General features: G+C 62.3%; 2 protein-coding genes across 4 annotated transcripts in view; one reads left to right on the top strand and one right to left on the bottom strand.

Moving 5' to 3' along the window:
• The window catches only part of BRF1 (BRF1 RNA polymerase III transcription initiation factor subunit), a 36,009-nt gene that overhangs the window by 8,962 nt on the left and 17,591 nt on the right, over window positions 1-9,456 (top strand). For all 3 annotated transcript variants that reach the window (XM_044917838.1, XM_044917837.1, XM_021679888.2), the window contains exons 2-3: window positions 3,634-3,665; window positions 6,089-6,161. In XM_044917838.1, the coding sequence (XP_044773773.1) occupies window positions 3,634-3,665; window positions 6,089-6,161 (105 nt within the window). The remainder of the gene's footprint in view (window positions 1-3,633; window positions 3,666-6,088; window positions 6,162-9,456) is intronic.
• BTBD6 (BTB domain containing 6) lies at window positions 7,517-9,449 on the bottom strand. The gene is made up of 4 exons (XM_021679895.2): window positions 9,235-9,449; window positions 9,039-9,129; window positions 8,794-8,912; window positions 7,517-8,701 (listed from the first exon to the last, which is right to left on the bottom strand). Exons 1-4 carry the CDS (start codon window positions 9,444-9,446, stop codon window positions 7,669-7,671), a joined length of 1,455 nt encoding a protein of 484 aa, XP_021535570.2. The 5' UTR covers window positions 9,447-9,449; the 3' UTR covers window positions 7,517-7,668.

Raw genomic sequence — 9,456 nt, forward strand, 5'->3', positions numbered from 1 at the left:
TGCGTGTGTGCTGAGTGTGCGCGGGGAGCGTGAGCCGGTGTGTGTGCATGTGCGTGTGCTGAGTGTGTGCGCGGGGAACGTGAGCCGGTGTGTGTGTTTGTGTGTGTGTGTGCTGAGTGTGCACAGGGAGCGTGAGCCGGTGTGTGCGTGTGCGCGCTGAGCGTGCGCGGGGAGCGGGCGCCGGCGCCGGCGCCCTGCAGGGTACTCGCTCTTCTGCCAGGCGCAGCTCGCGCAGTGGGCAGCCGTTGAGGGTTCCTGGTGGGCTCTGTCCTCGTGGGGGCTTGGCTGTGAGCGCCTCTCTAAACAGAGACCTGCTAGGTCTGTAAATAAGTGTCACGTGGTGGGGCTGCCTGGGCAAAGATGAGTCCCGGCGGGAGCTGCCTGCGGAAGGGGGTGTGGGCTGGACGGTGCACAGTGGACGCTGCTGGGCAGGTCATCCTCTTGCGTGAGGCGCAGGGGTCCACTCTTGGTGCTGACCGTGCCGCCGTTCCTGGCCTCCCTGTCTCTCCGTCGGGGCCTGGGAGTGGCGGTGCCGGCTCGTAGCGTGGCCATCCCGCCGTCCCCACCCTCGTCTGCTGGAAGCACACGCACCACTTGCCAGACCTTCTGTTGGACTGGACGTCAGAGCTGTTTGTCTGGTTTTCCCTTCGGGCACCCTGACGCAGGACACGGCGCGAGGCTGTCCAGAAATCTCATGTGCTTTTGCCTTTAAATCCGTCTACCTTTCTACTTACTGAAAACGGGCCTGAATTTAAGTCAAGTCTGATGGTTCTTCGGAAGCAGCACGCAGACCAGCCAGATGGTGTCCTGAGGGCCCTGGCGTGGCGGCTGGGAGCGCTGGCCCCGGGCACACTTGCTCAAAGCCCGCTGGTGGTCTGCAGGAGCCCCATGCGTTGTGGTCTGTTTGGACTCTCAGGAGTGTCTAGAATCTTCTGACGGTGTTTTGTCTGCCACCGTTCTCTGCGTTTATGCGTCTCTTCGAGGGCCGGCACTCTGAGTTGGTGCTCGCTGAGCAGAAGTCCCACCGGGCAGGGCACGTCAGGGACCAGGAGGGAGGCCGTCAGAGCAGAAGTGCTCGCGCCTGGCGCTGTGCTCAGCACCAGCAGACAGGCCTCATCCGTGCTGACTTTTTTAGGATTCCAGCAAATTTGGAGGTCTGGTTGGTGTCCCTATGCCAGGAAGGTTAGAAGCAGCTGCTTAGCAAAAAGGTAGAGACACAGGCCCACTGGCCAGGCCAGACAGAAGACTTTCCAAAGCCACCAGAACACCCCTAAAGGCCCATGAGTCGGGGGAGCTGCCGTGGGCTGGGCCCTGAGGGCATGAGCAGGCTTGGGCCCCAGGCGGGTCACGAGGGGAATGTGGACGCCCACGCAGGGACGCACGCGGTTGAGCCTGCCACTGCGTCCAGGCGGCCAGTGCACACCGGCCACGTGCCCCACCACCTCTAGTGTCTCAAGAACGCCAGGCCTGTCCACGCGGGTACGACGTGAAGTCCAGTCTCCTCGGTAAGATACGTGCACTTTCCCCATCATTTTACCATGGGGACTCTCAGACCCCCGGCAGGGTCGAAGGACCACACAGTGGACACCCCAGCCTCGCACTTTCCGGCTCAGCCCTCTGCTGTTCCCCATAGGCCCTTCAGCTGGCAGGTCATTAACGGACTAGATTCCGGTATTTGCTACATTGCTTGTTTCCCTTTTGTGGGAAAATTGGCATAAAACAAAATAAACAAGTATCAATGATACCATTTGGGGAGTTTTGCCATATGTGTGCATCTCTGCAACCAGACCTCCCAGCAGGATCTGGGCGACACCAGCCTGCGGCCCTTCTGGTCAGGCCGCCCCCTGCCCCCGAGGCACCCACTGTCCGAGGATTCCCATCGGTTAGTCTGGCTTGTTCTGAGCGTCCGGTAAAGGGAAGCCCTGGTCTGTAAGATTTGTGTCACTAGGCAAGCTTTTGGACCCATCCATGTGGTGTGTGCCACGAAATGGTCGCTCCATTGTAGGAACGTGTGACCAGCCACGGGTTCTGCCGTCGGTGGACATCTGGGCTCTTCGTGCCTTTGGCTGTTGGTGTGAGGCTCGTGCGTGGATGCGGGCTTTCGTGTCCGTGGGTAAATACCTTGGTGCGGAGTAGCTGGTCACAGGCAAGTGTGTGGTCAGGGTTACAGGAAGCTGTGGCCTTTCTCCAAAGCGGTTGTTCCGTGGTACCCCGCTGGCAGGTGCGTGGGTTGGGGTGGCCCCCATCCTCGCCAGCATTTGGTGCCGTTGGGGGGCACTTTGTCAGCATTTCTCGGATAACTAACGAGGGCGGGTTCTTGTCATGTGCTCATGAACGCCATGCTTCTCCTCTTCAAGTGTCTGTTCAAAACTTCTACCTGTTACTTGGCTTTTATTTTATCTTTTGAACAGACTTCATCTCTCAGAGCAGTTGTAGGTTAAAGGCAGAACGGTGCGGACTTCCCCATCGCCCCCAGCGCGCACACAGGGTTTCCCGGTCCACGCCTGCACAGCTGTGCTGGGTGTCCCCGTCGGTGGGGGCCCCGTGTTGCCACGATGGCGGCTCACCGGGCACCTGCCCGTCCTGTGCCCTCGGTGCCTGTGGCTGTGACATCCTATGGAGGCTAACTGCCCTGAAAGTCCCCTGTGCTCCCCTGTTCGTCCCTGGGCCCCGCCCCCACCCTCGCAGCCACTGACCCGTTTACGTCTCTGGAGCTTTGCCTCCGGGCCTGGGCTCGTGCGTCTGTCTCGACACCACGGGTCTCGGCTCGCTCCCGTAGGACGGCTCCTTCTGCTCCCTGCTCTTCTTTCCGCACCTGGTCCCGCCAGCGGGTCAGTCTGCACCTGCACCTTCTGTCGTCTTGTGGCGACCCTCCCGCCCGAGCGCGTGCCTTCAGGGACCGAGAAACAGGGAGCCTTTTATTCAGGACCTTAGAGGTCGTGGTGGGGTGTCTGGGACCTCGCAGACCTGTGGCATCGGGGATTTCTTTCTTCTTCTGTGTTTGGGCCAGGGTCTCGCCCCCGACACCGGGTCTGGTCTGACTCCGTTACCGTCTCAAAGCCACGGCAGACCCGTGAGCGACGTGACGTCTCGCTGCGCCCGACCAGGTGCCTCACTCGGCGTGTGAGTGTGCGTGTCCCTCTGGGTGCCAGATCACGGAGGACTTAATCTGGTTACTCCTTAATCACCTGCCGAAGGGTGAGGACGGGTCCCCGTGGCTGTCCCCTCCAGCACCGGCACCGTGGAGGTGCCCACCGGCCACCAAAGGTGGCCCACTGTGCGTGTCTGTCCCCCAGGAGCCACGCGCCACGGGGCAGACGCCACACGCCGTGCCTGGCAGGCTCTCAGTGGCTGCTCGAGGGATGGCGTGAGCGTCCCATGCTTCTGGGCATGCCCCACGGGCGGGGGGCTGCTCTGTGAAGGCCACGCGTACTCTGAGGGCTACGCCACTGGCCCCGGGAGTGGTCCACAGGTTCCAGTCAGCCTGATGCCTCACTCCTCCTGGGGGGTCCGTGCCGAGCTCGGATTCACACCAGGGTCCTGTGCCACGTATTCCGTCTGCGCCTCAGGGAAGGGGTTGGGCAGCCGGAGCCCGTGGGCTTGGGTGCAGACATTCCTTGACTCCTGCCACAGACATGCTCCTCGACCTCAGTGACCTGCTCCAGGTAGACTGGTTTCCTTCCTGAGCCCCGTTCCCAAGGGAGGCTGGGACTGGGGCTTGTGCTACCCAGGCTGGAGGCTGGTCCACAGAACAGAGGACACACCGGGGTGTGGTCTGTTTCAAAACCGGTGGGGTGGGCCGTAAACACAGGGTCACAGTGCTGCCCTGGGGGCTGGGTGGCCCCGGCCTCAGAGCCAGTGGAAAGACCCAGGTGAAATTGGTCTGAGGGGAGATGCTTTGAGGGAAAAACAAAGGGACTCACATGCATGGATCTTCAACAGTATAAAAAGCCACATTATAGTCTATTTGGGGACCAGGAAAAGGTCTGGGTACCAGGAAAGCATTTTCTGTTGCATCTCGTTTGCAAACTACTGAAGGTGATGGAAAAAGACCCAGCAGGAAGGACACCTGTGTGGACGGGACACTTACAGGGTGGGGCCGTCGAGGTTCTGCATGTGTCCCGTCCCTGGGGACGGGACCGGGGCAGGCGGAGGGATCGCTCCACGGGGGACTCGGAAAGAGCAGGGGGTCACGGAGAACAGAAGTGACCACAGTATGAAGGGTGCGTGCGGGACTCACAAAGATCCCACGCCTTTGAGGAAAGCTTGCACAGGGCCCCCCGCGCTGACACAGCTCGACTTCCGCGTAAGCCACATGCTGCCTGTGTGTCTGCCCTCCCAGCTGTCTTTATAAATGGCATCTTTCAGGAGCTCTGCTGAAACAGTCTGTGGCCACGCTAATAATAACCTGCTGGAATCATGGAAGCCCAGTGCTCCACGTGCGGTGTGTGGTCAGGGCGTGGCCTCACGGCCTGTCCCCTCCTGGGCCTTCCCAGCAAGGACACAGGGAGCTAGTGCAGGGCCGCCAAGGGCTGACACAGGCTCAGGGCTCAGCTCCTGCTGAGCACCCCTGGCAGGAACCGGGTGGGGGGTCCTGGCACCCCACGAAGCCGTGGCTGGCACAGGGCCACTCAGGGCCGTCTTCGTGCAGAGCCCGTCTGCCCATTGGACAGGAGCGGGAAGGCTGGCCGGCCACCTCCACGGAGACGAGCCACAAACGCAGGGAGGGGTCCGCAGAGCCCACGTCACTGTTTCTCATGCCTGCCGATGAACGTCAGCGTCTCCGGCAGTAACCACACGCATTGTACAAGCATGGCCCTTAAACATTCGACCTTTCCAGAGAGCCCTTCTCTGCAGCATCCAGGTCTCCACGTGCCTGGGACAGGGTCAGGGAGGTGGGAGGTGGGGAGGGGGCGGGTGGGTCAGGGACGTGCTGCAGTGCGGGGGAGGGGGCAGCACACTACGGGGCAGGTGAGTTCCACTCTGGTCCGAACGGGCATGAAGTCGGGAGGGTGAAGACGCAGGAGCGTGGGGTGTTCCTAGAAGATGCACGCTTCCACACGCACACACAGTAACACGCTCACACACTGTGAGTGCACTCTGGTGGGCAGGCCAGGGGCAGAATCCCTTTAGAAGGCAAGCTCTGTGAGCCACCGGCCCTATGAGGGGGGCTTCCTGGAGGAGGAGGCCTGGGTGTGGAGTGCAGGCCCCCCGCACCACACCCTCCATCTCCTCCAAGCGGACTTTGTACCATTCTTTAGCCCTGAGGGCCGCAGACGCCCACTTGTGCTGCCTGAGAGCCCCCGATGGCCGCTCTTGACGCTTCTTCGCAGTCTTTTCTGGTGGCTTCTTTGGGCGTGAGGCTAAGGGGCCCTCATCCAGGACCTCAGGCCAGGCTGATAAGGCAAAGGGACTCTACAGGGAGACCAGAGGCAGGGGGCCAGGGCCAGGACACTGAGGCCTGCGAGTCCCAGGGGCAGGGCAGGCCTCTCCAGCTCAGGCGGAAGGGGCTAAGCCTGGGCTTCTCCCAAATCTGCACCTTATCCAAGCAGAACAGCTTCTGCCACGCCTGTCATCAAACACAGCTCAGAATCCCCTCCCCACAGCCCTCCTACCCCCCCAGGCCTTGGTCAGCACAGGACCGGCTCTTAGGACAACCCCAGGCTCAGCCGCAACCCTGTGTGCAGTTGCAAGCAGCCTGGTTAGGCGGTGGACTCCACAGCCGATTTGGACTTGATGGGGGTGGGGGGAGGGGTCACTGAGGCCTGCAGAGACCCACGGCCATGACGGAGCTGGTCCACAGGGACACAGACAAGGATCCCAGCAAGGGAGCATGCAGGGGTGCAGAGCACTCTGAACGACACACAGTGAGCTCTGGGCTCTACGTCAGCATTCTCTCTCGTAGCAGATCCAGTCGTTGCTGAGACAGTGCAGGGTCTGAAAAAGCTGCCTGGGATTGGGAAGCAGGGTGGGCCCGGGGTGGCGGGGGGCTGTCAGAGACTGAACGGTGAAATGCATGTCGTAAGGAACAAAAGCAAACGTTTCCCAAATCCCAGTGCTGTCCTCAGCTGTGGCTTCTTCCTCACAGGTGAACGTGTACGTGCTGGGGAAGACGTTCCTTCTTCTGGCAAGAGAACTGTGCATCAACGCGCCGGCGATTGGTACGTCGGGTGGGAGGGGGTCCTGTGCAGGGACAGGGGCTCCACCGGGTCATGAGAAACGTCCGAGAAGCAGCTGGGAGCCCGACAGTTTGGGGATTACTTCTGGTTTAGAACCAGAGCGCCCATGGTCAGTCCCCGGCAGGTGTGGAGGAGGGTACAGAGGGAAACGGGACCCATCTGTCCACCTCTTGAGGAATACACCTGGTGGCCGGTGCCCCGGGGAAGGCAGGACCTCTGCAGACGGAGAGGTGCTTTCCTAGCCCATTCTGCCTTCCCTGGAGCTTCACCAAGAGGATTGTTCTCACAGTCTGCTTGCTGGGGCTGCTCCCCGTTTTGCCCATCATTCTCTACAAGTGTATTTTGTTTCAAGGAGGCAGGGTGCAGGGCCAGGGAGGGTGGGCTAGGGGTGCAGTCCCGGATGACCCACAGGATGGTACCCTGGGGCTGGGAAGGCAGGGTCTGGCAGGGTGGGTCAGGAGAGGGGCACAGCTGCAGGGCTACGCTAGGCTTGGGGGTTCCACTCCCAGCTAAGACCCTCCCCCAAGAGGCCACGTCCCCGTGCCGAGGGACATGGTCCCTCCCTCCGGGGTCAAGCTGAGGTTTTTCAGAAACAAAGCAACCAGCCACAAAGTGTGCAGCCTGGGAGAACAGAGGTAAGGGGCTCAGAGAGCCTGCTTTACCCCGAAGCATGCCTGCACAGGGGCCATCTGGGGCCTGCAGAGAGCCCCACCTCACCCCGCCACCCTCAAATCGGAGTCCTCCAGTAGGGCTTCGTCCGAGAGGCTGGAATGCCTCAGGAAGCACGACGCAAGCAGACACCTGGCCTTTTCCAGAGTGTTCTGGCCACAGACCCACGGTGGAAGCCGACAGACGGGGACAGACGGGCCTCCCTAGGAGGCAGTTTGTTTCTAGCCAGGAAGCATGGCTTAGCACTGGAGGCTTTTTCGTGTGCTGGAAGGGACATGCCGTTCACAGACACGTGGGAAAGCGCGTGCCCCGGCCTCATGCTCCTTCACTCGTTTCTCTCTCGGTAGCTCGTTTCATTGAAACCTTGTTATGAAAATGCAGCTAGACGTGGACTGTTTTAGGTGCCTTTTCCCAATTTTGGATTTGAAAGGAAGGTTTTAGGTTAAGCGTAGTAGTGCTGAGAATTCATGGGGGTGGGAGGGGCAGCAAGGCCCACAGAGCAGGAGGTGTGGGCACCGCAGGGTGGGGGCCTGCAGGAAGCCCGCCTTGTGCCCCCAGATCTGCCCAGCCGCCGGGACGCAGAAGCCCTGGCCCTCGCTGTGTAGGAAGAGCGTCGAGTTCCCAGCCCTGGGCTGCCGCTGACTATGAATGAGAGAGAGAGAGAAAGGAAGCGAAGCCTTTAATGCTGTTGGTAAGGCAGCTGGCAAGGGGGAGAAGGGGTCGCACAGTCTGCTGCACGTCCCTCCCCGGCGGGGCCGGCTGCAGAGAAAGGCCTCCTGCTGGTGCGCGTCCTAGCGCGTCTGGGCTACCCCTCGGCAGTTCAGGCATAGAAGATGAGCTCGGGGATCTGCCCACCCTGGACCCCGGTCCCGTTGGTGCTGTCCGAGGAGCACTGGAACTGGAAGGTCACCTTCCCGCACTGTACTTCGGTCATGCCCTCCTGCCCAAAGTAGCTGAGCTCGCTGCCATCCAGTACGGCACTGGCCGTGTAGAAGCTGTCCTGTTCCACCTGCACGGGGTGTTCAAACCACACCGAGAAGGTGTTGCTGGAGCCGTCCGACACAAACTTGGTCAGGTTCTGAGCCAGGAGCACCCCCAGCCGCTTCAGTTCGATCTTGACGCTGTATTCGGCTTTCCCGGAGCTGGACCCGTATAGGCCCAGCCCCGCGATGAACACCCTCCTGTCCACGGCAAACTGGATGCTGTCACAGCGCCCGCGGTAGCGCCACTGGTTGCTGCGGTAGGCGGAAGACTGGAAGCGGTGGCACCGCTGCGGGGCCAGGCCCTGCCTCTTGGTCAGCGGGAAGCTGAGGAGCGGCTTGTTGGCCGCCGTGTACCACAGGAAGATGTCGTGGGTCTCCTCCAGGGTCAGGATGTCCGACTGGGCGGCGCCGTTGGCAAACTCCTCCAGGGTCATGGTGGGAATTCGGACCAGGTAGAGGGCAGGCCCCAAGACGTGCCTCTTGTTGCGCGGGGTGACCGGCAAGCCCTGTCTCTTGCACTCTGCCTCGGCCCAGTGCAGGACGGCCTCGAAGACCACCGCCTCCTTGGCGTTGAGCGCCTCCCGTGTCACGATGATTTCCAGCGTCTGCCAGTCGATTTCGCAGAAGCCTTCAGACCTCAGGGCCATCTCGGCTTGTGCATCGATGACCTCCCAGCAGCGCTGGGTCAGCTCCGGCTCCTCAAACAGCCGGCTCTGGGACAGCAGGACGCAGGCGTTCTTGGCTTCCAGACTCGTCTCCAGGAAATTGACACAGGCTTTTGCTAGAGCGGGGACGATGTACTTCTTGGCAGCGTAGAGGGTGGCCAGCACCGTGTCGGCTTCCAGGTCGATCTCGTCACTGTACATGTACCTGGGCAGGGTGGGGGCTGCGTCACGGGCTGCACGGCGCGCGCCAGGCCGCGGCACCCACCCCCTCCCTGCGCCCTCACGCAACGCACGTACTTTAACAAGATCAGAAAAGCTGCAGGCTCCACGTCGGGGATGTGGATTTCTGCCTCGACTTCTGCCAGGTCGCCGTAGAACATGGCATAGAAGACGGAGCTCCCGACCGCCAAGACATACTGCGGAGAGACAAGCTGCCCTGAGCCCTCCCTGCCCCCAGCGGATGCCAGGATGGGATGCCAGCACGCCACACCCGGGGGGAGAGCACAGTCGCTGCTCGCGAGCTGGGCCGCGCGTCCGCTCACCTTGTGGGCAGGCACCCTGCGGGCTGCCCCCGGGGGCCCCACGATGAAGTGCACGTCGGCCATGAGCTCGTTGTTGAACATCAGCGCGTTCCTGCAGAGGGCAGAGGCATACGGCTCGGGGCTCGGGGCTCGGGGCTCGGGGCTCGGGCCGGGGTGGGGGCGCGCGGCGCGGGGCGCGGGCCCGGCCCGGGCTCACCTCTCGCGCAGGGTCGGGTGGAAGGACTGCCAGTTGGGGCTCTCCAAGTTGTTGTTGTCGGGCGCGGGCGGCGCGGGCGCGGGCGGCGGCGGGGCGGGAGGCGGCGCGCTGGGTGGGCCCTTCCTGCCGGCGGCGGCGGCGGCGTTGCTGTTGGCGATGTCCGTGGCGGTGGCGGCCGCGGCGCCGGCGGCCGGGTACAGCTCCGCGGCCATCTTCGCGGGC

Source organism: Neomonachus schauinslandi, chromosome 9 (assembly GCF_002201575.2).
Source record: "Neomonachus schauinslandi chromosome 9, ASM220157v2, whole genome shotgun sequence".
NCBI classification, from domain to species: domain Eukaryota; kingdom Metazoa; phylum Chordata; class Mammalia; order Carnivora; family Phocidae; genus Neomonachus; species Neomonachus schauinslandi.

Excerpts from the sequence above, each read along its gene's own strand:
- BTBD6 (XM_021679895.2), bottom strand. The coding sequence starts at position 9,446 with ATGGCCGCGGAGCTGTACCCGGCCGCCGGCGCCGCGGCCGCCACCGCC. Across the intron at positions 9,130-9,234 it reads CACCCGACCCTGCGCGAGAG|GAACGCGCTGATGTTCAACA; the intron begins GTGAGCCCGGGC and ends TGCCCTCTGCAG. Across the intron at positions 8,913-9,038 it reads GCAGGGTGCCTGCCCACAAG|TATGTCTTGGCGGTCGGGAG; the intron begins GTGAGCGGACGC and ends GTCTCTCCGCAG.